At 44.3% G+C, this 27,945-nt stretch overlaps 1 protein-coding gene across 1 annotated transcript; it reads left to right on the forward strand.

The window, feature by feature from the left end:
• Window positions 1-48: 48 nt before the first annotated feature.
• LOC113422143 (solute carrier family 2, facilitated glucose transporter member 11-like) lies at window positions 49-27,945 on the forward strand. The gene is made up of 12 exons (XM_087942681.1): window positions 49-75; window positions 6,149-6,247; window positions 10,936-11,096; window positions 11,554-11,678; window positions 11,799-11,928; window positions 12,312-12,460; window positions 14,795-14,979; window positions 15,997-16,107; window positions 16,372-16,473; window positions 20,592-20,667; window positions 23,998-24,125; window positions 27,507-27,945. Exons 1-12 carry the CDS (start codon window positions 49-51, stop codon window positions 27,717-27,719), a joined length of 1,506 nt encoding a protein of 501 aa, XP_087798807.1. The 3' UTR covers window positions 27,720-27,945.

A 27,945-nucleotide genomic window follows, 5' to 3' on the forward strand; every position in this document is an offset into this window, starting at 1 on the left:
TCAGCCTGGCAACTGCCAGCTGGAGATCAGCAGGAGCCCTTCCAGAAAATGACAGCCAGTTTCCTCTTGGAGTTTGTGAGTATCCTGCGCATTGGGGGGTTAACCCTTAGGTCCCCACCCAGCCCCCACTTGGAAAGCTAACTCTAACCCTCATCCTCGATGGGAATATGCAAGAACTGTTTCTTAGGCAACAGGGCTGAAATGTTTTTTTTTTAAGTTCTAAAAAACAAGATGCTATTCCAAAATGGCTCACGCAAGATGCCTCCCTGACTGAGTGGGGAGAACGCAGAGTAGCAAGATTCTATGATTATAGCCAAGCTCAATAAATGGAATTCTAGTCTTTTTGTGGAACTGATTTCCTGGTCTGGTTTATTGGACTATCAGAGTTGGAAAGGATAAAAAAATCATTTAGTGCCACCTGCTCCATGAAGAATCAATTAAAGGATCTCCGACACATGGTTGTCCAGATTCTGTTTGAGGAATGGAATGGAATGGAATGGAATGAGAATAGGAATAGGAATAGGAATAGGAATGGAATGGAATGGAATGGAATGGAATGGAATAGAATAGAATAGAATAGAATAGAATAGAATAGAATAGAATAGAATAGAATAGAATAGAATAGAATAGAAAATATGAGCCGGACTCGACTGGACTCGACTGGAATAGAAAGAATAGAATAGAATAGAATAGAATAGAACAGAATAGAATAGAATAGAATAGAATAGAATAGAATAGAATAGAAAATATGAGCCAGACTCGACTGGACTTGACTGTAATAGAAAGAATAGAATAGAATTAGAATAGAATAGCAGAGTTGGAAAGGATTTGTAGGTCATCTAGCCCAACCCCCTGCTCAAGCAGGAGACCCTACACCATTTCTGACAGATGGCAGTCCAGTCTCTTCTTGAAAGCTTCCAGGGATGAAGCTCCCACAACTTCTGAAGGCAACTTCTGTTCCATTGGTTGATTGCTCTCACTGTCAGAAAATTCCTCCTTATTTCCAGGTTGAATCTCTCCTTGTTCAGTTTCCATCCATTGTTCCTTGTCTGGCCTTCGGGTGCTTTAGAAAATAGCTTGACCCCCTTCCTCCTCTCTGTGGCAGCCCCTCAAATATTGGAAGACGGCTATGATGTCTCCCCTTTCTAGCAGAGGGGAATTCTCCGCTTCAAGTGACTGCTTTTACACTGGGCTGATTGTTCAGTCAAGGAAATTCCTCCCACCTTCAACTTGCTTCTTTGTAACTTAACTCATTGATTCTAGTCCTGCCTAGAAGCAATAGGGAATAAATCTACTCACTCTTCTATTCAATGAACTTTCAGCCATTTGAAGATGGCTGTCCTATCATCGTACAATTGTCTTTTCTATAGATTCAACAGCCAAGAGCCACAAACCATTCCTCTTAAGGCTTTGGTTTCCAGATCTGTCACCATTACAATATCCTTCCTTTGAATTCACTGTCATGGGGCCAGTTAGTCTCCGACTAGGAGTGGCCTTCTAGCTTCATATGATCTCTACTCTGTGTCTTTCTGAATGTTTCTCAAAGTAGAGTTTGCTATTTTCAGCAACAACAACAAAAAAGCTATTTTGTTTTACCTTCAATTTGGAGTATATTAGAACCCAGATGCTTTTCTCATATGCTTCTCCCACATCATACATGTCTGCCTTTTTTTTTCTTCCCAGGGACAGGACTGTCCTTTTTGTAAAACTTTATCCTATTCAAGAATGTCTACAACTTGATTTTTTTACATTACACTTTCCAGGGCAGGATCAACACTCCCTTACTCCCCTCCAAGCTGCAGAGGTACCACGATGGGCTTTTTGTGTAATCATACAGTCAACTGCGAGTCCATCTAATATAATCTACCCCATGTTTTACCAAGTTTATGGAAGAGAATAATATGAGGCACTCTGTTGAAGGTTTTTCTGGGTTCTTTGGAGAAAATCTGTGAGGCATTCCCTTCCTTGACCAAGCTCGTCACTCCATCAAAGACAGAGAAAAGCTTAGTGTCACACCATATAAGTCATCCTGGCTCCTATTTATTTATTTATTTATTTATTTATTTATTTATTTATTTATTTATTTATTTATTTGATTTGCCAATTGTTTACAAGATAATAAGTATAAGTGTATACATAGTTGTGAATACATGAAATGGGTACATATAAGAAAAATAAAAGAAGAATAAGAGAAACAATAGGACAGGGACGGTAGGCACATTGGTGCGCTTATGCACGCCCCCTACAGACCTCTTAGGAAAGGGGTGAGGTCAATAGTAGACAGTCTAAGGTTAAAGTTTTTGGGGTTTGGGGAAGAAACTACAGAGTCGGGTAGAGTATTCCAGACATTGACCACTCTATTGCTGAAGTCGTATTTCCTGCAATCAAGTTTGGTGCGGTTAACTTTGAGTTTGTATCTATTGTGTGCTCTTGTGTTGTTATGGTTGAAGCTGAAGTATTCATTGACAGGTAGGACATTGCAATGTATGATTTTATATACCATGCTTAAATCAGACCGAAGACGGCGTAATTCAAGGTTTTCTAGTTCTAGAATTTCAAGTCTGGTGGCATAAGGTATTCTACAACGAGTAGAGAGTGGACAACTCTTCTTGTGAAATATTTCTGGACTTTCTCAATTGTGCTAATATCAGATACGTAATGTGGGTTCCAGACTGATGAACTGTATTCGAGTATTGGTCTAGCAAATGTTTTGTATGCTCTGGTTAGTAGTGTGATATTACCAGAGAAAAAGCTACGTAGGATTAGGTTAACAACTCTTAATGCCTTTTTGGCTATGTAGTTGCAGTGGGCTCTAGCACTTAGATCATTAGAGGTGAGTATTCCAAGGTCCTTTACAGAGATTGGGTCATCAACAAGATCTTGACTATTCAGCTTGTATTTTATTTTCTGATTTATTTTTTTTTGCCAATATGTAAGACAGAGCATTTATTTGTTGAGATTTGAAGTTGCCATTTGTTTGACCATTCTGATACATAGTCAAGATCTTTTTGTAGGGTAGCAGTATTGTCTGTGGTGTTGAATAGCTTTACACCATCAGCGAAAAGAACGCAATTGCTCTTAATATGATCACTATTTATTGTAGTACTGCTGTCCAAGTGCTCACAAACGTATAGCTTGTTAATTTATCCAAAAAGATTACTCCTGCAGTGTCTTAGGACATAGAATAATAGCATTGAAAGGGACCTTGGAGGTCTTCTAGCCCAACTCCCTGCCCATGACAGGAGACCCTATATCATTTCAGACAAACGGCCTGTCCAGTCTCTTCTGAAAAACTTCCAGTGATGGAGCATTCACAAAATCTGGAGGCAACTTCTGTTCCACTGATTAATTTTCTCACTGTCTAGTTCTGGACTGGATCTTTCTTTAATGACTGGATAAAAGATTGGATAAGGGATTGACAGCCATTTACCTAGAATGGTATAGGGCAGTTTTGGTTAACCTTTTTAGCGCCAAGTGCCAAAAGAGGAGCGCACATGCATGCGTGCATGTGCCAGAAACTAGGAGATCAGCTCCCCAATGTGCATGCAAGGGAGTGCCGGAAACTGGAAGTTTAGCTTCCTGGTGTGCATGTGCGCGCCAGCCACCTGCTCTTCTGGCTTCCGGTGCTCCTGCGTGTGCAAAAATCAGCTGGCTGGTGTGCGCCGGAACCCAGAAGAGGAATGAGCAATGGCTGGTGTGCCCAGAGATGGCTCTGCATGCCACTTCCGGCATGCATGGCATAGGTTCGCCATCATGGGTATAGGATCTCCTGCATGAGCAGAGGGTTGGGCCCCCAAGGTCCTTCCAACTCTGTTATTCTGTGTTAAAGAATTTCATATCTGGCACAGAATTTATTATCCATGATTGAGACATCGTATATAGTGTCCCGTATATAGTTCAGTAAAGAATCTTTCATTTTCTGAGTTATCTGCAAACTGGTTTCTGGCTTCATATTTGTATTCTTTTCTTATAGTAATTTTGTACCTTCTGCCCATTACTTCTTATCCTGCAATCAAATGGTTTGGAGCATAGGTTAACTCCGTCTTCTCTGTGACAGCCCCTCAAGTACTAAAAGACTGGTCTCATGATCAGCCCTAGGTCTTCTCTTTGTTAGACTAGACATCCCTAGTTTTCTCAATTGTTCATCATATGCTTTAGCCTCCAGGCCCTCTTTGTTGCTCTTCTCTGCACCCTTTCTATGGTCTCACTTTTTTTGTACTATGATGACCAGAGTTGGATGCAGTATTCCAAGCGCAGCATCACTAGTGCAGTAGAAAGTAGTAATATCACATCATGTGATCTTGAAACAATCCCTCTGTTGATGTATTGACTGCATTGGCTTTTTGCAACTATCCAGCTAGAGAATCCAAAAAGAGAACTTCTGGGACATTGTGCTTCCCCAGAGTCAAACTTTATTAGATCCACGACATTGGCCCAGAAGAAGTGAAACCAGCTCTAGTTTTCCCATGTGTAATACCACATAGCTTTTTCCCTTTGGCCATCCCCCTCAGTTCATTGCGTTGTCCAATTAAATCAGCTTCTTTTGTTATGGGAACAGTCCGGATCATTCAAGCACCACCGTTGTATGACCTTGGGGCTAGCAGCAAGGTCTTCCAATCTGCAGGAGTAGTCTTGGCATTCCATTCCCTCCCTGACATTCCAACCACCACCACCCTCCGATTGTTGTCAAGCTGGATGCCAAGAAGCAACTAGGTGAAAGAGTGAATCACTCTGCTGGCTCATGTTTAAGTGGTTGCCCACTAGATCCCTCTGACAGTTACTGCTGTTGAGCCAGTTGCCACCTATTCTATACTTGTGCATTTTTTTTTCTTGCCTAAGTGTAACTTTACTTTTCTCACTACTGTCAATTGAATTTTCTTGGATAATTTTCAAGTCTGTCAAAATCCTTTGGATCTTGAGCCTGTCTTCTATTGGCTGTTGGCTATTCCCTCCAGCTTGGTGTCATTTGCAAAGTTGATGAGTTCTCCTTCTATTCCCTCATCTAGATCATTTAGGAAGATGTTGAAGAGTACTGGGTCCAAAACAGAACCTTAAAGTACACCACTGCATGTTTCCCTCTATGGTAGATATAGTTCCATTGTGGACTGCCTATTGATATGATCTGATAGTGATGCTGTCTATCCCACATTGCTGTCTTACCAAGAGGTAGGCTGTGGACTTCTTTGTTAAATGCCTTAATTGAAGTCTGAGTAAACTATGTCCACAGCATTACACAGTTTTAATCACTTCGTCAAAGAATGCAATAAAGTTTGTTTGGCATGGTCTGTTTTTGATGCACAAATGTTGGCTTCCCATCATAGCATTGCTTGTTTCTAGATCTTCCCAGCTCTATTCCTTGATTATCTTCTGCAGGATCTTCCCAGGCAATGATGTCAACAACCTCTAGCTGACAAGCTCGAAGTTTCCTGTGCCTCATTGTGAAAGATGGGGATTTGTTGCCTTAGGCCTTCCAGGCCTGTAGGAGTTCTCAGGCGATTCCTGAGCAGGGCTCTTGAGTTTTTTTTGTGCCCTGGAGTATTTTTGGCTGCAGGACCTGCATTCATCTCACTAAGCTCCTTCTGGCACCTCCTTGCCAAGCCAACGCAGCCCTTCCCTTCTTCTCCCAGGGGCAGAATGTGACCAACCAGGGCTCCATTTCCTTCTGGGAAAGGATTGGTGCAAAACAAAAGGTCCTCACCCATTATTTCTTCTCCGCTTTCTCCTGACATCAACCCAGCCTGCTTTGACTTGTCTTTTTTAGCAGACAACCTTGCATCCTTGCCCTGTCCTTTCTATAGAGGAACGATCGAGAGCATCCTGTCCTATTGCATTACAGTCTAGTTTGGAAGCACGACCGCTTCCCTTCTTCTAGCTAGGTCAGAGCATATAAGTGATGCTTGCGTTCTCTGTCAATGACTCTGCCTAGGCTGCAGACAGACATTTTAGCTGGAGGACATCCTGACTGCCTTCTTTTGGTAGATGAGCCTGTTGACCTGCAGACTTGTCCCTGGCTCTCTTGCTTTCAGCTGATCCTCTGCTGCACCCACTGTGCACCTGTGCACCTGCAGAGCATTTCTCTCTGCTGCTTCAACAATGGAGTATGAATGGGGACTTCTAGATGACCCAGACAGGGATGTTTTCCTTCCAGGTGCAGTACCGGCAGCTGTTCCAAATGGTGATTGTATTAGGAATGAGTGGGACCCTCCTTATTGGCTTCCAGGTCTCTGTGATCACCTATCTATCCCAGGTAAGCCACATAAGAGTTTTGCAACTCAGTACGTGCAGTCCCAAAGCACAATATGGCCCCAAGAGAGCTGGGAAGGCCTCCATTAGGAGACAAGGTATTCCGTTTATGCAGCTGAACACAGAGATTTCTGCCCACTCTCCTTTCCTCTTGGTGTCCTTCTCCAGCTGCACCCTGCTGCCAGAGTCATTCAACTGTTGCTTCTGCTGGGCCAAAGATCACCTCCCGTGGGCAGTTCTGTCAGCACAATATATGCCACCCATCCTCCCTTCAGTCATCAGATCAGGGAGGCCTGGGGGTGACATCATGCCTCCACGATCATCATGCCTCCATGCACAAGCTTTCACATGACTTTTTATCCAGGGCAGGGGGCAGAAATGTCTGTTTTTTATATAATGGATATCCTGTGTGGTAGAGAGTTTGAACCCCAGAGAATAATAGCTGTCCAGTCACCACTTTGATGAGTCACAGTAAGGTTGCAACTGGTGATGCCTTCCTATGGGCCAATGGGACTGAATTGTTACTAAAATCTCTCTTCATAGTATTGTGGCTTGTTGGCTGCTGGCCCCTTTGGCAGCTGAATCAGATGAGGAAGTGGTGTGGGAATCAAGGCAACCTGAGAGCTCCGAGAGGGGAACGGAACTGTCAGAGATAGAGACACAGGCAGAGCCTGGGCTGTCCGTCAGCCCTCAGATGGAGAGTCAACAGCTCCCAGGTCTGGAGGTGGCTGATGAGGAAGAGGAGGAAGAGCTGGGTCCAGTGCCTGACATGGGGATGCACAGAAGGCAGAGGAGAGGAGAGCAGTGGAAATGTATGGGCCGGTCCTTGGGACAGAAGAGCCACTGCTGCTAACGAAGTTCCACCCTAGCTCTGGGGATAAAAGGCAGGGGGCGGAGATGAATCGGTGTGGCAGATAACTATTCATCTCCCTGATGGTCCGCCACTGATTGTCTGCACTTCCGAATCCTGTCTGGAAATTATCAGAATTCTTGGAATCTGCAGCACTTTCTGGGCATGTGTGTGTGTGTGTGTGTGTGTGTGTCTGCTGCTGGAAGAAAGCAAGAGCACTTTCCAGGACTTCCTTTGCAAGTGTGGAGAGAGAGAGAGAGAGAGAGAGAGAGAGAGGGAGGGAGAGAGAGAGAGAGAGAGAGAGAGAGACTCCTGATGTGTTGGGCCAGTTCAAGGGGAAAGGGAGCAAGCGTCACTTTCCACAGGACTTAGAGACTTCGTAGCCTGCTGTGAGAAAGTGGCTGCTGGCACTCCTAATAAAGGGAACCTTTCGTTAACCACAAAGGGCTTGTCGTGTTTGGGAGCCAGATCAGAGCACATGGGCATCCAATGAGTTCAGGGATACTGAAGGGCTAGTGACACAAAGCCCATGATTTTATAAATAGCATCTTCACAACAATGCATTTGGCAACAAATTCTGAGATCAGGCAGCCACATTTCTTCCCTTACAGAGAATCTACAGGTAGTCCTTGATCTACAACCGTTCCAAGTTAGGACAGTGCAGAACAAATGGTGGTTACAGTCCTTGGATGCCTGGTCATTCCAACACCCCCATAATCTCATATCATGATCTGGGTGCTTGGCAACCCTTGTGCACTTTCAACTGGTTGCCAAGCATGCAGCAATCACTTGCTCACCATCTGCAAACCTTCTAGTTGGCTTCCCCAGAAAATCAGTGAGGAAGCCAAGTGGCGTGGATAAATAACTCCCACCTGTGCACTCTCCCCCAGCTTCTCTGTGCTAGCTCCACAGTGGACATTTACACACCCCACACACCTTTGCACATCCTCAGTGCACCTTTGTGCAACTTCCCCAAACTACATAGTGCCTCCTGTGCGCTCCCACAGGCCCTCCACAACACAGGTGGCACGCACATCCTTGCGCCCTTGTGCACTCTCTCTGATCTCTGATAAAACCAAAGAACTGATTATGGACTTCAGGAAACATGGACAGGACCACGCCCCACTCATCATCAATGGAGAACGAGTGGAAACTGTCCCTACGATCAGATTCCTTGGCATCCATATTTCAGCTGATATCTCCTGGTCCCCTAACACCAAGGCCATAGTGAAGAAGGCCCAGCAGTGGCTGCACTTCCTGCGGGTTCTCAGGAAGAACAATCTGGATAAGAAGCTGTTGCTGGCTTTCTATAAAGCCTCTGTGGAGAGAACTCTGACATATTGTCTGGGTTTGTGGTATGCAGGCTCCACAGCTGAGGACAGGAAAACTGTACAGAGGGCGATAAACACAGCTCAAAAGATCATTGGTTGCCCTCTGCCCTCCCTGGAAGACTTAGCCAAGTCCCGTTGCCAAAGCAAAGCCATTATAGAAGACCCCTCACACCCTGGCAATTATCTTTTTGACCTGCTGCCATCTGGACGGCGTTTTAGGTCAATAAAATCCCACACCACTAGACTAACAAATAGTTTCTTTCCCTGGGCCATCCGAACCGCAAATAAACACGAAGTCACTACCTCATTAAGATATGAAAAGATGTGAAATTTCAATACCCCATTCAGATGTATAAGATATTACAGTACAATCCATCTCTTGTGTATTATACTCGGCTAAGCGTTACAGTCAGTGTTGGATGTATATTTTGTGGATATTCGTGGATATTGTACTCTCAAATTGCAAATGGAGACGTGGGTACTCTGTCTTTCTTATCTTCATTTTTAAGTGCTTTGGTTTTATTGTATTGTGAACAGTTGCTGGGGTGCATCCACAGTTTCGTTGTACCTGTACAATGACAATAAAGTTCTTCTAATTCTAATTCTTCATGGCACCCCTCATGCACTCCCCCCCCCACATTCTTACATACCTTTCCCCAACCAAGGCACTCTCATGCACCCCTGTGCACCCTCCCTGACTCACACAGCACCACTTGTGCAAACCCTCATACTCACACACCCATACCCAAATTGTGCAGCATCTCTTGTGCAAGACCTCACTGGATAGCACCTCTCATGCATCACCTGCCTCCTCTTTTCAACTCATGTGTGCCTTTTGTACACCCCCTCATACACTCACACTGAACTCACACTGAGCCTCTTGCACACCTTCCCCAATCCTCCCCACCCCTCCCTACTGCACCCAGCATGGCAGGCACTTACCTAACTGGGCCTGGGAGTTGCAGTTTCCTGCCAGATTCTCCAACTGACTGGTAGGGAGCCAGCAAGAAGTTGCCATGGGAAGGAAATAACAACAGCTGCTGTCATTAAGGGATGCAGTTAGACATTAGGGATGCTGTCATTAAGGGATGCTGTCATTAAGGGATGCAGTCACCACCAATTGCTTAGCAACCAAAATCCTGATCCAAATTGTTGTTGTAAGTCAAGCACTACCTGTAGTGACTTCATATATTTGTGACTCTTATAGCCAGGGAATAGAATAAAGCAAGTGTGGATGGAATTCAGAATTCTCTTTACAGAGGCGATATTTTGCCTTAGTTATGTCTCCCTTTTTCCACTTTTTTTTTACTTGTCCTTTTTGCCGCCCGGAACAGATCCACTGCGCATGCGCACACACCTCCCGCCAGCCAGCCGATTGTCAGGTATCTGCTGGGCATGCATGTGGGAGCATGTGGGAGATGCATGCACATGCAGAGGGGAGCAGGGCACGCACAGGGGTCGCATGTGCATGCGCAGAGCCATGCAGCACACGGGGGTCACGCACACATGCCAGAGGCACATGGTGCCCACAGGGAGGGGGCCGCATGCACATGCAGGGGGTGCATTGCATTCTGGGTATAGGCAGACACACTTTTGGCAGGCGATGAGGAAAAGGTGAGCCATCCCTGCCCTCCCCCATTCCAGGCAAACGTCTGTCCAGTCTCTTTGTCAGTCTGTGCTCCATTCAAAATCCAAGAAAGAAATACTTGGACTCCATAGATTAGAGGAAAGAAATATTTTACTGAAAGTTGAAGGTAAAATTCTGAATCTAAGAAATTAGGCGCGCAGATCACATATACAAAGGGATGGAATTGTTCCCACCCCCCAAAGTTCAAAAGATTCTTCCAATTAAAAGTTCTGGATATGGTCATGTGGGCATCTTCAGGTGGTGATGAGGCCTCTGTCCGTTGACCTTGACATATTTTGATAAAGATTTGCAGTTGCGCAGAGAAGAGAAAGGCTAAGCAAGGAATAGAAACTTAAGAGCAGGGATTTATACTCCCCCCACACTCCTCATTTATACAAACACCAAGAATGTAACACCTCCAGCTCTCTTCCCAGAAATATCCCCTCCCCCGTTACTTATGGCAGCCAAAAGATGCAAAGCAGTAGGAAAGATCTTGAAGGCTGACACTCTTCTTAAAAGCCTCCAGGGATGAAGCACCCACAACTTCTGAAGAGAAGGAATTTAACATTGAACTAATCTGTATTAATATACAATTTTGTTTTAAGTTTTTAATGCTTAATTTAATTATAATCTCTATGTTGTTTACATTGTATAATCTCAAATGTATCCTATATTTTATTGCACGTCACCAATAAAAAAACATTAAAAACCTCTTTATTGAAATAAGCCATTTTCCGTATTGACACAATATATGCATTCATGAACCATCCAGGTTATTGAGATTCATATAATGTACAATACGTGAAAAACTGATCCAGGTTGTGTTACTTTCCATGATGCGCCACCAGCCTGGCAGCTGAGCGGACTCTCGCTTGTTTTCCTAGGACATCAAGCGTTTCATCAATGAGACGTGGCTCCAGCGGCATGGTGTGTCTCTTCCGCCAGACAGGCTGGCCGTGCTGTGGTCCTTCATCATCTCCATCTACTGCCTGGGGGGTCTTCTGGGCTGTTTATGGAGTGGATCATTGTCTGTGAGATACGGAAAGTATGGCTTTTTTCTCAAGATGAAGTTCGTTTCTTGTCTTATAGCTGTGAGATTTCCTCACACAGGTTGATGTCAGTGACTAAAGCATTGGAAGAGTTCTCATTTTCCCTCCCACTTCACCTTAATAGCCATAGCAAGAGCGCTTAGACTTATATGCCGCTTAAGGTTGCTTTAAACTGCTCTCTAAGAGGTTTACAGAGTCAGCCTCTTATCGCCAACAATCTGGGTCCTCATTTTACCCACCCCGGAAGGTGGGAAGGCTGAGTCAATCTTGAGCCTGGTGGGATTTGAACTGCCAAATTGCAGGCAGCCAGCAGGCAGCAGAAGGACCTGCAGTACTACACCACTGCGCCACCAAAGCTCTTAAATGAGCTTAAGTTGCAGAGAAATCACTCAACATGGTTAATACGCACGTGATTGGAGTCTCTAATTAATACCTGATTGTGGTTTATTTCAGAAAGAAAACTTTTACTTGCAGCAATTTTATTATAATTGTGGGAGCTCTTCTTATTGGTTCCAGTAAGATGGCCGGATCTTTTGAAGTTATTCTGATGGGCCGTTTCCTTTATGGCATCAGTGCAGGTATGATGGAGAGGGGAGGCAGGCTTCGGACCTTTGGGGGAAGCCAGATGCACCCCCTAAATCAGAAGGGACAGGGGGTGTGGGGGAGACCCTTGGATCCCCGTGATTCTTCTCTTGAAGGACTCTGCCTGAATATCCAAGGGCCCTATCTTGGCGAAATTTCCCCCAAGAAGTTCCGAGGGTTTACCACCACCACGGCAGCCATATTTTTCTCTCTCGGAAAAGCCTTGGGTCAAATCTTGGGCTTAAGGTAAGCTCACCACCCAGGAGGAGCCTATCCAGCCAGACGGGGCTCTTGGCCTTCCACTCTCCGTTCCCACTGAACGATTCCCAGCCGATGACTTTGGCTGTCCTGGGCTGCCAAAGAGAGAGCTGGTCTCCTCGTGTCCTTTAGACCGATATGAAAACTCACTCTGAGGAACAAAACCGCTCTCCCTTTTGGGGTTCTCAAGGGGTCCTCGGTTCAGGCTGGGATGATGGGAAGGGGACTTGGCTTTCTTTGGTCAAAGCGATGGTGCTGGCTTCGCCTCCTTCACTTTGGCTCCTGCTGCCCCCTCCCTCCAGTCCTCCAAACCCTTCCAAAAGAACAACGGCGTCTCTTTCCTCCCCTCACCCCTCCATATCTCTCCTCAGAGAACTTTTAGGCACCGAGGTCCTGTGGCCCCTTCTGCTGGCCTTGTGCGGCTTCCCGGCCCTGCTGCAGCTGCTGCTGCTGCCATTCTTCCCGGAGTCGCCCCCGTACCTCCTGATACAAAGGAAAGACACGGATGCCTGCCGAAAAGGTGAGCCATGTCTTCTCCTGCAGGAAAGAACCTCTTTGTGCTTAGCTGAAGGGGGCCATTTAACGCCCCCCAGAGTTGCTTTCCATGGGATGGGCACAGCCATATAAATGCGACTAATAAATAAATACAAAAATAGGGGTGATGTCGGTAAGGAGGAATTAAATAAGGCCAGAAAAAGAGATACGTAAAAGACAGCTATTGCCATGTTCAGGGGTGAACCAGGCTTTACAGCCAGGCCAGTCACAACTTTTCAGTGGCGACCTGTTGGTGTCCTTCAGCAGCCCCAGATGGTGGGCTGACTGGTGGTGGGCTCACGAGCAGTCGTGCTTTCTTTATGTTGGCTTTCTTCTCACTCGAATGCCTCTTACTGTGCTGTCGATACATTGTCTTGAACTCGAATCATGGAAATCAAGAAAACACCCATGAAACCGAGTAGAGACCAATAGGTTTTACTTAGGAAACAAAGATCAGATTTTGGGCATGTCTGGCTTGGTAATAATGCCAATAAAAAATATTGTGGAATACAATTAACAGTTGTTGATTTAAAATTATTAAGAATCATCACTGCGATCATACTGTAAAAAAGGCAAATAGTAGGTTGCATCCAAAGAGTTTTGAAGAAGCAAAGGAATGGTTCCATTTTATTCTGGGTTGCTGACACCTTGGCTTCTGCCTTCAGTTCCGGCACAAGAAGGACTCAGAGAAACAGGAATTGCTTTTAAAGAAGCACAACATGGATGATCAGGAACCTATGACTAAGTACCAAGAGAGAGGGAAGGAATTGGGATTTTGATGATGACGAGGCCGAAAATTATGACGATTAGACAACTTGCTAACTTGCCTTTCCTGTGGGAAAAGCTGCAGTTTATGAGCAGTATCTCTCTTAATTTTATTCTCAAACTTAAGTATGTTTTTTTAAGGAGGAAAGTTGAAAACGTTTGTCAGGAATGCTTTTCAGGAAAGAGGAAAATCCCCATTGATGGTAATGGATGCCAGTGAATCAAAAAGGAGCGGTATGCAAAGCAATTCCTGTTTGCTCCTCTTACTCACTGGCTAAAATAGAAAGTATGAACAGTTGTTGTATTTCTGTAGCGGTTTTAGTATTGAAAATGCCCTCATGTTTGGAGCAACAGGGCTCTGCATATGAAAATGGAGATCTGGTTTAAATGTGCCTCAGCAGAGCAAGAACCACAGTCCAGAAATTCAAATTAAGAGACTGAATCGTCCAATGATCATACAGATTTTGCGGTTGTGAAAGTGACTTTAGTTAGACCTTGGTGGTGATTTTTCTTTGCTTTTTGATGCTTTCAAGTTAGCATTGATTGCCTGGGCCAGGGGTCTTCCAACTTGACGGTTTTAAGACTTGTGGACTTCAATTCCCAGAAATCCTCATCCAGTCATGTTAGCTCAGGAATTCTGGGAGTTGAAGTCCACAAGTCTTAAAGTTGCCAAGGTTGGACACCCCTGGCTTAAGATAAGCAAGTGAATCTGCTGGAAACCATGAAGAACCTAAAGCCCATTTTGGCACAGTATCAAATATGTAGCTCTACTTGCCAGATGATATATAGTTACAAAAATGTATAAGGAAATTTTCTTTAAAATGTGATCATGGTTTTGAGGATTTGGGTTTTTTTTAAAAAAAAATCTGATTAATACTGTAGGTATTCAGAATCTCCACAGATATAACAGCATATAAAGTGTGCTTTAAACAAAAATCCAAATCATCCAATATTGATCATCATCTTCTTTTAACAACCCCATAATCCCTTGCATCGGGGTGGAGTCTGAGCAACTGAATGGAGCTGTGTGTTTACTGGCCAGATGCCCGTCCTGTCGCCAATGCAGAGTTTTTTTTCCAGCAGATATATTCTCAGTGTGCCCCAAGAGAGAAAGATCTGTTTCTACCTGGGATTCAACTCACAGTCTCCTGATTGTGAGGCAAGAGTTCCACTTCTAGGTCACCGCACCACATTGGAAATGATCGAATATGATGCTATTTCAAAATACAATTCCAATTCTGTCCAGAAACACCCAGGCACAGGAAACCACAAACAGGAATTGGATTCAAAGCACTAAGAATTTACTCAGCTACCTATACACAAAAATCTGATCTACTAAATGGTCAAGCGAAATTGATGCTAGATAAGGATCAATGGAATTTACCGGGAGCTGAACGTGGGTCTCTTGTGGCGATACAGCGGTTCCAAGCTAATGACTCATTTAACCTTCACCTCAGCTACTCATCTCGAGTACAGACATTTCTCTTGTTGAATCAGCTAAATGTGATTTTTTAAAACCAACATTGATTTTTTTCTTTTCTCCCTTCCCCCAAAGCAATGAAAGACCTCTGGGGTGAAAGACATCCGCAAATGGAAATCGAGGAGGCATTGAAAGAGATGGCCATTGCAGGCTCCAAGAACTTAAGTATCTGGGAAGTGGTGAGACAACCCAACTTGCGATGGCCGTTGCTTATTGTCATTCTGCTGGTCACAAGTTTGCAGCTCTGTGGCCTGAGTGCAGTTGAGTAGAACTATTTGAAAACAGCTAAGAAAGTGACCTTTCCTTCGGGTTTTTTTGATGTTGCTGTTTGTAGTCTTAGTACCGCTGCTGCCTTCCTCTTTGTGCTCCGTACATAGGCAGTAGTGGTACTAAGAGGGAAAAAGAGAGGAATTATGCGATTTGGCCCAGAGCTTCTAGCCTCCTCCTTCGTCTTTTTTACCCCGAGGCATTCAACCAGGACCAAGGACAGTGGTTAATTATCTTGTATTTCCATTTCTACCCAAGGACCCCCTATTTCAGATCAACATATTTTCACACCTGCTTTTCAAATTAGTTTTTTTTTTAACCTAACTTTTTAAAATAATGGTATGTAATCCTTGACCCACAGAACTGGTTCTTAAAAAATTTGAACCCACCCCTGGCCTCAGTGTATAGTCACACTGGCCCCATGACCCCAGAAGTGTCTTCAGGCAACCAAAAGACCAAAAGACTCCAAGAGGTTAGAAAACCAGGAAAGACAGCTCTGGAGAGGTCAGCCTCCCCCTGCCCCCACACACACACACACACACACACACACTTAAGTGATGGAAAACAAAAATAGATACTAAGATGGGGGCAGAGAGAGTGGGAAGAGAGAACTTAATCTGGATTTCTCGGAGTACAAGTTGATTTTCTTGAGCTCTGATGGGGAAGTTTATAGGCTGTGACTGTCTAACTTCTGAGTTCAGGCATGTTCAACTTTTATATTTGTAATGAACGGTTTGCCAAAAGGAAAAAGGAAAACCAGCCTTGACGAAAAGCAACGTGAGATAACTACAACCCTAAAGGGAAGACTTGATGATAACAATGACAATGGGTAGCCTCTTGTTGCACAGATAATTTATAAATAGCACATTTTTTAAAAAAAGTAATAAGCTAAAAGCAAGCACAAAATGCAACAATGGAGCTTGAAAGCCTGTGTCTCTTGTCCACTACATATTCAAAACCCTTCATCTCGAAAACCTGCCGTCTGTGATTCCCCTTGCTCTGCCTTCCAGATATACTTCTACGCTTTTGAAGTTTTCCGCACTGCCAGGCTTGAAGAGACGGTCATCCCTTACGTCACTCTGGGTGTTGGTCTCTGCGAATTTGCCTCCGTGGTCCTGTGCGTAAGTACACTCGTTTTGCACAAACCGCTGCAAAGAGAAGGCAGCCTCCCAAGGGAAACACGTCAGGGGAGAGCAGCTGGATCGAGCCCTGGTGGGTTGGCATTCTTCTCCTCCAGACAGGGGTCTTTCAGTCAGAAGTCAAGGCAGGAGCTGGCAGCTAAGTCAGGCCAGGCTCACTCACCTCCTCCTGCGCATGTGGCCTGTCGAGGTTCCTTTGTGGGGAGGGGAGCATCTGTTCGGAGTGACCGTCTCTTTTGCCCTCAGAGCTCCATCATTGATCGCCTGGGCCGGAGAGTTCTGCTGTGGGGCGGGTTTGGGATGATGGCCTTCACCTTGGCCCTCCTCGTCCTCACTCTGTCTCTCCAGGTAAGCAAGTCTCACCTGGCTAATTCCTGGCTCTGTGGCTCAACAGCCTTTGGACAATTCTTTCTTTTTAATTCGCCTTCCTCTAACCACAGTATTATCTTAGCTGTTGCTACTGTGGTTTGTTGCCCCACAAAGTGTCACAAAGGTTTTGACTTAATAGTTTCCTCATTTTTATCTAATTTTTCATCTAAATTTTAATTATACTAATGCTGTTTTATATGTGTGTGCATATGTTTGTGTTCATGCATGTGTTTGTGTGTCTGTATGTACGCTCTTGTCATCTGCTGATTATCAAATAGATTGATGGAAAAGCAAAATAAAAATCCACGAACAATTTAAAAGTTGAGGTTGTGCTAGATATTAAGGTTTCACCAAAACTCAAACTCAAATTCAGATAGAGACAGAAAGGACCCTGGAGATCTTCTGGTCCAGCCCGCTGTTCATGCAGGAGGCCCTATACCATTTCGGACAAGTAGCTGTCCAATCTCTTCTTAAAAACCTCCAGTGATGAAGCACACCCACAACTTTATTTTATTTATTTATTTGTCAATCGCTTACAAGATAATAGGTATAAGTATAAACATAGTTATGAATACATGAAATGGATACATATAAGAAAAATAAAAAGAATAGGAAGGGATGGTGCGCTTATGCAGACCTCTTAGGAAAGGGGTGAGGTCAATAGTAGACAGTCTAAGGTTAAAGTATTTGGGGTTTGGGAAAGAAACCACAGAGTCAGGTAGAGTATTCCAGACATTGACCACTCTGTTGCTGAAGTCGTATTTCCTGCAATCAAGTTTGGTGCCGTTAACCTTGAGTTTGTATCTATTGTGTGCTCTTGTGTTGTTATGGTTGAAGCTGAAGTATTCATTGACAGGTAGGACATTGCAATGTATAATTTTATATACTATTCTTAGATCGGACCGAAGGCGGCATAGTTCTAGGTTTTCTAGGTCTAGAATTTCAAGTCTGGTGGCACAAGGTATTCTGCAACGAGTAGAGGAGTGGAGAACTCTTCTTGTGAAATATTTCTCAACTGTGCTAATATCAGGTACATAATGTAGGTTCCAGACTGATGAGCTGTATTCGAGTATTGGTCTAGCAAATGTTCTGTATGCTCTAGTTAGTACTGTGATATTACCACAGAAAAAGCTACATAGGATTAGGTTAACAACTCTTAATGCCTTTTTGGCTATGTAATTACAGTGGGTTCTAGCACTTAGATCATTAGAGATGAGTACTCCAAGGTCCTTGACAGAGTTTGGATCATCAACAAGGTCTTGACTATTCAGCCTGTATTTTATCTTCTGATTTTTTTTGCCAATATGTAGGACAGAGCATTTATTTGTTGAGATTTGAAGTTGCCATTTGTTTGACCATTCTGATACATAGTCAAGGTCTTTTTAAAGGGTAGCAGTATTGTCTGTGGTGTTGAATAGCTTTACATCATCAGCGAAGAGAACGCAGTTGCTCTTGATATGATCACAGAGGTCATTTATGTAGAGTATGAAAAGAGTTGGTCCTAAAACACTGCCTTGGGGGACACCACTGTTGACAGGTACAGAATTTGATAGGACGCTCCCAATTTTGACCATTTGTTGTCTGTTTGACAGGGATGCTTCTATCCAGTTATGCAGGTGTCCATAAGATTTTAGTTTTAGGAGTAGTTTGTTGTGTACCACTGAATCAAAGGCTTTACAGAAGTCTATGTAGATTGCGTCTATTGCTTTGCCCTGATAGAGTTGTGTAGTCCCTATGTTTTTGCAGTGTAAGAGTAGCGTGAGATCTCATGCGACTGATCTCGCACTACTTTAGGCCTCTGTTCTTCATGAATGCACCAAAGCAGGCAAAGGAACCAAGACTCGCTAGATCCGTGATGGCAAACCTATGGCATGTTTGCCAGAAGTGGCATGCAGAGCCATCTCTCTGGGCATGCCAGCTGTTGCCCTTGCTCTTCTGGATTCCGGCATGTGGATGCGCTCTGGTCAGCTGGTCTTTGCGTGCTGGGGAGCTGCTCTTCCGGTTTCCGCTGTTCCCCCGTGCACGTGGGCGCTCCTATTTTGGTACTCAGTGCTGAAAAGGTTTGTCAACACTGCGCTAGATCGTTGCAAGGTCAATGAATCTCCACAGGCCCAGTTCCTGTGGAGACCTGGGAGTGCGGGGAGGCAGGGTGAATGTTGCAGTGCCTCTGTGGTCATTCGTAAATATGAACGACTGCCGGATGCTGCAACGTTTGTAACTTCGGGACTGTGTCGTAAGTACTTGGGGTGGGGGTGAACTGTTGTAACTCAAGGATTATCTGTACTTCATGTGGTTTTGATTCTATTCCTCTATTCCTCTATTTATTCTATCTATTCCTCTATTTATTCAGCCAAAGATTAGCTTTTTGGGTTGCTGCCGCACACTGCTTGCTCACTGTTAGAAAGTTTCTTCTGAATTCCAGGTTGTTTCTCTCCTTGATTAGTTTCCATCCATTGTTTCTTGTCCTGCCTTCTGGTGCTTTGGAAAATAAATTGACCCCCTCCTCTTTGTGGCAGCCTCTCAAATACTGGAATACTGCTATCATGCCCTGCCCCCCAGTCCTCCTTTTCACTAAACTAGCCAAACCCAAGTCCTGCAACCATTCTTTATATCTTTTAGCCTCCAGGCCTTTAATCATCATTAATTTGCTCTTCTTTGTACTTTTTCCAAAGTCTTAACATCTTTTTTTGTGGTGACCAAAACTGGATGCAGTATTCCAGGTGTGGCCTTACTAAGGATTTGTAAAGAGGTTCTAATACTTCATGTGATTTTGATTCTATGCTTCTGTTTATACAGCCAAGGATTGCATTATTTGTTTTGGCTGCGGCCGCACACTACTGACTCATATTTAAGTGATTGTCCACTAGGATTCCAAGGTTCCACTCACAGTTACTGTTATTGAGCCAGGTTTCGCCTCACCTTTACTTGTACCTTTGGTTTTCCCTGCCTAAAACCTCGCTTTTCTCCACATTTATTTTATTTTATTTTATTGGATAGGGCCTATTGTTCAAGTCTGTCAAGATCCTTTTGGATCCTGGGCTTGTCTTCTAGGCTGTTGGTATTCCTGCCAGTTTAGTGTCCTCTGCAAATTTGACGAGTTCTATTCCCTCATCTAAGTCATTTATGAAGATATTGAAGAGTACTGAGCCTAAGACAGAACTTTGTGGTACCCCACTGTTTATTTCTTGCCATGTAGGTGTAAGTATATCATTAAGTACTTGTTGAGTACTGTTTGTCAGCCAGTTACAAATCCATCTGGTGGTGATGCTGTCTATGCCATATTTTTCTAGCTTATCAAGAAGTAGGTTGTGGTGTGCTTTGTTGATGGACTTGCTGAAATCCAAGTCTACTATGTCCACAGTATTTCACATAGCATTTTGAGTTGAGTTGTCCTGAAAGGAATCATATGATGGGGAGGGATGGAGGTCTGTATCAGACTGGCCCCACCTATTCCCTAGGAAAGAATGGCCCTTGACTTCATACGTTTTAGAGAAAAGGTGCTTTTACTAGAGGTGTTGAGTGAAGCATGGATGAGGCAAACTCTGAAGAAAACCTGCACAAAGATCATACATTGAAAGCAATCCCCAATACACCCACTTGGAGACTAGTCCAATCAGGCCACATTCTGATGTTTTGGGAACTCAGTACTTCAGGCGCCCGTGTAAATCCCCGAGACTGTTGTACTTAAAGCTTGGCAAGTGGCTCAGTTAGGCACCTCTGGTTCCTGTTAATGTCCATATCCCCCAATTTCCCATAGCATTTTTCACACCTCCAGCACACTTCCCTTTCCAGATGCCCCCCCCCCCGTGTTTATGGTAGTTGCGAGCAAGTTTCCAAGAAAGCAAAGATGAACAGCGGACAGTCTGCTAACTCAGAGACCTCCACGGCTAATACTCCGTAGGAGTTATTAATATTTAATATTGCTAGAACCACTATCACAGCAGCAGCTATATCGATTGTAAGCTGGATAACTTGGGTTCCCTATTTCAACAGTCTCCTACACACACACACGCTGCAAAAGATATCGTACAGGAGGCGACAATGTCTGGTCTAAACTTTGGGTTTTAATCCCACCTGCTCTTGTTCCTCCCTTTTAGGATCAGTCTCCCTGGATTTCATACAGCAGCATTACCCTCATCTTCCTCTTCATAACTTTCTATGGAAGTGGTCCATGTGAGTAGAGTGAAATTAAATATGGACTGTCCTTCATTCTCTATACATGTTTTATTTATGTGTTTATAGGTTATTTTAAAAAAAAACATTAGTTTTATATATGGGTTGTATTTTAATCTTAGTGTATACTGGCCAGAGTTGCTGTTTTGTGAAATGGCTGGCCATATAAATTAAGTCACATGGTTTTAATGCCTAAATCAGAAGTAGAACTCATGGTCTCCCAATGGTTCTAGTTCTGATGCTTTATCACAATGTTTTACTTCTCCAATCAAGTAAAAATGTTTCTCCAACAATTTTTTTTTTTTGGGGGGGGGAAACATCTCATCTGGGGGCAAGGAAAGCCCAGATGAAGCTGAGGGGATAAATTCTGGCAAGGTCCTTCTGGGGCACTAGAATGATCAAATGCATGGAAGGGGACACTGAGACTAGGCGGTCCCAACTTTCAAATCGGAGAAGCCATGACCAGATCATAGAATAACAGGGTTGGAAAGGACTTTGGAGGTCTTCTCGTCCATGGCAGGAGTCCCCATATAATTCTGGACAAAGGGTTCTTCGTTCTCTTCTTGAAAACCTCCAATGATAGACCTCCCATGGTTTCTTCCGCCCATTACACCTTGTCCTGCCCTGGTGCATAGGTTGACTCCGTCTTCTCTGTGACAGCCCCTCAAGTACTAAAAGACTACTCTCATGATCAGCCCTAGGTCTTCTCTTTGTTAGACTAGACTAAACGTACCTAGTTTTCTCAATCATATGGTTTAGCCTCCAGACCCTTTATCATCTTTGTTGCTCTTCTTGCTCCCTTTCTCGGATTTCAACATCTTTTTCTTTTATTGTGGTGACCAGGATTGGATGTAGTATTCAAAATGTGGTCTCATAAAACAGTACTATCATTTCACATGACCTTGAAACTTGATGCAACCTAGTAGTGCATTAGCTTTTTTGGGGAAGGGGGCTACAGTATACCTACTGGCTCATGCTTCAGTGGTGCTTTACTATGACACCTAGATCCAACTCAAAGTTGCTACTGTTGAGCTGAGTGCCACCTATTCTACATCGGTGCAGTTGGTTTTTCTTGCCTATGTGTAGGACTTTACTTTTTGCAACACTGAAATGTACCTTGTTGGATAGGGTTCAAATCTCTCAAGGTCCTTCTGGATCTTTCGCCTGTCTTCCGAAGTGTTAGCAATTCCCCCCAGCTTGATGTCATCTGCAAATCTGATGAGTTCCCCTTCTATCCTCTCATTTAGAGCACTTATGAAGATATGGAAGAGTCCTGGGCCTAAGACAAAACCTTGGAGTAGCTGACCTTATGCTTCCTTCCACGTAGATGCAGTTCCATTGAGAACCACTTGCTGAGTGCATTTGGTCAGCCAGTTGAGAATCCATCTGGTGGTTATATTGTCCTATCTTACCCAGAATATAGCCTGTGGTCTACTTTGTCAAATGTTTACTGAAGTCCAAATGTACTGAAGTCCACAGCATTTCCCTTGTCTACTAATTTGGTCAGTTTGTCAAATAATGCAATAAGATTCGTTTTGCATGATCTGTTTTTAACAACCATGTTGGCTTCTAGCAATAACTTGTTCTAGTAATAAGTTGCTTGTTTCTAGGTGGTTTCAGGTCTTGTTACTTGATTGTCTTTTCCTAGGATCTTCCTAGGTATTGATGTCAGACTGACTGGTCTGTAGTTTCAAGGAACATTGGAGCCACATCCACTCTTTTCAGTCCTCTGGCAGTCCTTTTATGCTCTGGGATCTTTGAAAGATTTCATTCAGTGGTTCTAAGATCACATCTGCCAGCTCCTTCAGAAATCTGGGATGTCATCCATCTGGTCCGGGTGATATGAACTCATCTAGGGTGGACAGGTGTTGCCTTATCCTTTTTCTTGCCTATTTTGACTTCCTATCTATGTCTTTTACAACACTGTTTTTGGACTGTTTTTTTCTCTTTTATGTAAAGAGAGATGCAAAGAATGATTTAATTAAAGAATGCAAAGAATGAATTAAGCTACTTTCTCCCTTCCACTCATCACCTCCTTGCCAACTTCTTCTGCTAGGTGATCAATCATTTCCTTGACTTTTGTCTCTTACACGTTGAAAGAAACTTTATTTTGCAAATGACCAATGGGCACTACTCAATACTTGACTAAAGTGAAGGCTTCCATCTTCTTTAGCAAAGGCTCGCCTGCCTCACCTCAAATGGCTTTTTTTCCTGACATTCAACCAGAACCAACTTTTCTGTAAGTTATACTTTCCTTCTGAAATCTTCTGTGTGTGAGAGATCTTTTCTGATCTTTGAAGGGCCTGCTCCTTCTCAAGATCAATGCAGCTACTTCCTCCTCTCTCTCTTTACCAGGGCTGAATGTCTAGCTCTCCTATCGTCTTTGATGTCCTTCTCTGCGAACCTGCTCCAGTTTGCCTGGAGCTTGTAAATTTGGGAGCAAGAACAGAACCGGTCTCTTCCAGAGTGAAACAAAATGGAACGATTCGTGCCCGTGATTTCATGTCCTGGATTTGCCTCATCTTCAATATCCAATACTTTTCCAGTATTCCAAGTTGTTCCACTGGTTAATTGTTCTAACTGTCAGGGCATTTCTCCTTAGTTCTAAGTTGCTTCTTTCCTTTATTAGTTTCCATCCATTGCTTCTTGTCCTGCCCTCCGGTGCTTTGGAGAATAGCTTGACTCCCTCTTCTTTGGGGCAGCCCCTCAAATATTGGAACACTGCTATCATGTCACCTCTAGTCCTTCTTTTTATCAAACTAGACATACTCAGTTCCGGCAACCGTTCTTCCTATGTTTTAGCCTCCAGTCCCCTCATCCTCTTTGTTGCTGTTCTCTGCGCCCTTTCTAGAGTCTCAACATCTTTTTACGTCATGGTGAGCAAAACTGGATGCAGGATTCCAAGTGCGGCCTTACCAAGGCCTTATAAAGCGGTGTTAACACTTCAGATGATCTTGATTCTATCCAATTTGCTCCCAGGGAGTGCATTTTATGCCGCAGATTATTACTATTATCTCATATTGCGGCACAGGATGATGGGGGTGATGTACCTCCCCCTCTCCCTGTTCATCTTGGGGGCAGAGAACATGTTCCACTCAGGGGTGTGGAGACCACAATCCTGACTATGAACTATGACATACTTTAAATTAAGTGAACAACATACCGAGATTCGAGGGTGCCGGGATTACTCTCAGCGAGCCGTTTCACGCACTGAAGGCCTGTCCATGGCAAGCTCTGACAGGCACAAGGGACCCAGGGCTGCTCAGGAGCATGGAACCTCAATCCAGCAAGGAGAGTCTTGACATTCTACGGCTGCCTCTTCTTTTTCAGCTGGTGCCATCTTCTCTGTCATGGTGGAGATTTTCCGTCCTGATGCAAGACCATCCGCCCTGGCCGTGGCCGGCTTGTTCAGCTGGGCAGGCCTCTTCATCACCGGCATAGGCTTCCCCTTTGTGGTGGTAAGTTGGACTGAAGGTTAGGAGTCCACAGCAGGGGTGGGATTCAAAATTTTTAACAAGCGGTTCTGTGGGTGTGGCTAGTGGGCATGGCTATGTGACTGGGTGGGCGTGGCTTTTTTTGCAGCAACCCCCCCACCCCTCCATTTTGGGGCCTTCAAGGAAGCCTCCTGAGGGGGGCGCATTTTTTCTCCCAGAAGGCTTCCCTGGGGCCCAGAAAGGGAAAAAAACATCCCTGTCCTAATGTACCCTTTTATTCATATCAATTTCTTGTATTAATAATCATTTTTATTCTTATATCTGTTATCGAATACATATTTGACTAAATAAATAAACAAACAAACAAAATTGAATAAATAAATAAAGTCTAGGCCTTTCTGAACTCTCTTAAATTTGTCCAACCTCTTCTTAGTTTGAGCCACTGACTTCTTTGTCCTTCTTGGAGACTATGTGATGGGACTTTCTTATTGTCCAACTCCACCCATTGTCCATCAGATTCACTCAGTGTCTTGGATTTCATTAGATTTTCAGTTCTCCAGTGTTTTCCCCCTTCCAAACAACTATGCAGAGGAGATTGTGGTTCTGGGAAGGGAGACTTTCTGGAGAAAACCAAAATGTGACTTGAGGTTAGACAGCCAATCTGTCACCTCTACATCTTTACACCTTTACTTTAATCTGTCACATTCTCACCCTTCCTAGAGTCCGGCAAGGCCTCAGTTGCACCTCAGTTTCCTCTCTAAATCTCTGCCAAGAAACTCATCCTAACCTTTGATTTTCTGTCCTTAGGAGGCCCTTGGTCACTACTGCTTCCTCATCTTCTTCGGTGTGCTCATCGGAATGGGACTTTTCACCTACCTCTTCATTCCAGAGACAAAGGGAGGTCCATCCTAGACATCACAATTTTGGGGCCTTCAAGGAAGCCTCCTGTGGGGGGCACATTTTTTCTCCCAGAAGGCTTCCCTGGGGCCCAGAAAGGGGAAAAAACGGATCACTTTTTGCCTCCTGGGCCTCAGGGAAGCCTCCTGGACAAAGCAGTAAGACAGTGAGGGGAATCCCAGCACAGCTGATCTAGGAACAGCTGATTGTCAGGGGGGAAAGAAATGCCTTAAGGGAAGGGGAAGACCGCAGTCAGCAATGTCAGGCATGTGCATGGTGTTTCGCATGCGCGATAAAGGCTGACTGGGCGGAGAGGGGAGGGGCAGGCGGAGAGGGGCGGGACCAACCAGGGGCACGATTCGCCGGTTCTCCCAACTGTGCAGAATCATAACAACCGGTTCTATAGAACCGGTCCGAACCAGCAGAATCCCACAGGGAAGGAGAATTTAATTAAAATAATAACATGAATCATGTACGTAGTGACCATCTTGGCGGTTGATTTCAGAGCTGATTTCCAATGAACCATTTCAAAACATTTGTATTAATTCTTAATTTCAGAGAAATTAATTTCTTTCACTTTAAAGAATATCGTATGGATTGGCTTCTGCTGTTCTTCAAGCGTCTTAAAAGATCGTGGTGTGCCGTCCTGACGGCTTGGTGGCCTCTGGTCTGTTCCCAGTCCCACATCCATTCCACTCTTGTCAGCTCACTCAGGGGCCTTCCTTCCTTTTTAGGCTGGGGGAAGCTCACCTTCCGAAGTTCATTTCCTTTATTTGTTCAGGCCTCTCGGCTTGAGGAGCAGTTAAATGTAGCATTTTTTAACTGTTTCTTTCCATCATTTTCAAAGAAGGCTCCCTACCCACCCCTCTTCTTCGCCCCAGTGAAGACTCTGGTCTTCCTTTCCTTCTTTCCCATGTTGACTTTCGTGCTCCAAGGCACTTTAGAGAGCGTCATTCAAAAGGGACCTGACTGACCAGCGCTTGAGCCAGTCCAAAGCCCTCTTCACAGTCTGGCTCTAGAGATAAAGAGAAACGGCTTGGAGCTGCTGGAGAAAGAGCATGAAAGAAATCTTTTAAAAGAAATCGATAATTAATAACATAAGATTTTGAGGCCCAAAGGGTACAAAAAGGCAGAGTAAAGACCTAATCATCATCATCACCGCCACCATCAGCAATTCCCCAGGGAGGCTGCACCCCACTTCAATTACTTTAAGTGGTTCTTCAACTACCACTCTGTGGGGAGAAAGAAGCAAGTGATGGTGCTCAAAGTATTGGCACTAAAAAAAATCTGCTTCCCTGAGACACGAGGAAGTGAAAGCCGGGGTGATACTGTCACCCCAGGAGTAATCATTCCCCTGGACTAAAGAATTGGCAGCAGAAGACCACCAGAAGAACTTCACCTCTCAGCCTCTCTCCTCTGCCGGCTTCCCTGTGCTGCTTTGTTGTTTGGAGGGAGGTTGAAAGTGTCTTCAACGCTTCCTTCGGCCACCACAGTTTTCTACCAGCCATTTAGGTTCCTGCTCCAGAAAGGGCCTGTGCTGCTCCTGAGTTTCAGCTACTCACCCCCCCCTCCCATGTTGCATCACCTGCAAAGTCAATTATTAACCAACCCATTACCCTCCACTTAGAGACAAACAACCTACTCTCTACGCCGCCTTCGATCTGTCCTAAGCATAGTAAATAAAATTATCTATTGCAATGACTACTTCAGCTTCAACCACAACAATACACGAGCACACCATAGATACAAACTCAAGGTAAACCGCACCAAACTCGATTGCAGGAAATACGACTTCAGCAACAGAGTGGCTAATTCCTTGGAATACTCTACCTGACTCGGTGCTTTCTTCCCCAAACCCCAAAAACTTTAACCTTAGACTGTCTACTGCTGACCTCACCCCATTCCTAAGAGGTCTGTAAAGGGCGTGCATAAGTGCACCAATGTGCCTACCATCCCTGTCCTAATGTACCCTTTTTATTCATATCAATTTCTTGTATTAATAATCATTTTTATTCTTATATCTGTTATCGAATACATATTTGACTAAATAAATAAACAAACAAACAAAATTGAATAAATAAATAAAGTCTAGGCCTTTCTGAACTCTCTTAAATTTGTCCAACCTCTTCTTAGTTTGAGCCACTGACTTCTTTGTCCTTCTTGGAGACTATGTGATGGGGACTTTCTTATTGTCCAACTCCACCCGTTGTCCATCAGATTCACTCAGTGTCTTGGATTTCATTAGATTTTCAGTTCTCCAGTGTTTTCCCCCTTCCAAACAACTATGCAGAGGAGATTGTGGTTCTGGGAAGGGAGCCTTTCTGGAGAAAACCCAAAAGTGACTTGAGGTTAGACAGCCAATCTGTCACCTCTACATCTTTACACCTTTACTTTAATCTGTCACATTCTCACCCTTCCTAGAGTCCGGCAAGGCCTCAGTTGCACCTCAGTTTCCTCTCTAAATCTCTGCCAAGAAACTCATCCTAACCTTTGATTTTCTGTCCTTAGGAGGCCCTTGGTCACTACTGCTTCCTCATCTTCTTCGGTGTTCTCATCGGAATGGGACTTTTCACCTACCTCTTCATTCCAGAGACAAAGGGGAGGTCCATCCTAGACATCACAGAAGACCTCAACAGGATCCCTCTGTGGAAGAGGCGCACATTACCTGCTCTGGAAAACAGCTCTCCCCATAGGAGCCACAGCCTCTGCACCAAGTTATGACCACAGCCCTGCGATCTCTGCAAAGGAAGGCTTTGACGCCCTAAGCCAAAGAGAATCACCTGGGTGAAGGAGGAGGGAAGCAGGGAAGGTGCTCCTGACGGGATCAGGGCAGCCAGGAAGAAGCTTCCCTCACGTGCTTCCCCTCCTTCCATCGGAGCCGGAAAGCCAAGATTCTTCATCAGGCATGACAGGCACAACTCTGGGGACTATGAAGCTTCCAGGGTCT

Source organism: Notechis scutatus, chromosome 13 (assembly GCF_049901735.1).
Source record: "Notechis scutatus isolate UNSWTSFEM ecotype Mainland chromosome 13, rNotScu1.2, whole genome shotgun sequence".
Classification (NCBI taxonomy): Eukaryota; Metazoa; Chordata; class Lepidosauria; order Squamata; family Elapidae; genus Notechis; species Notechis scutatus.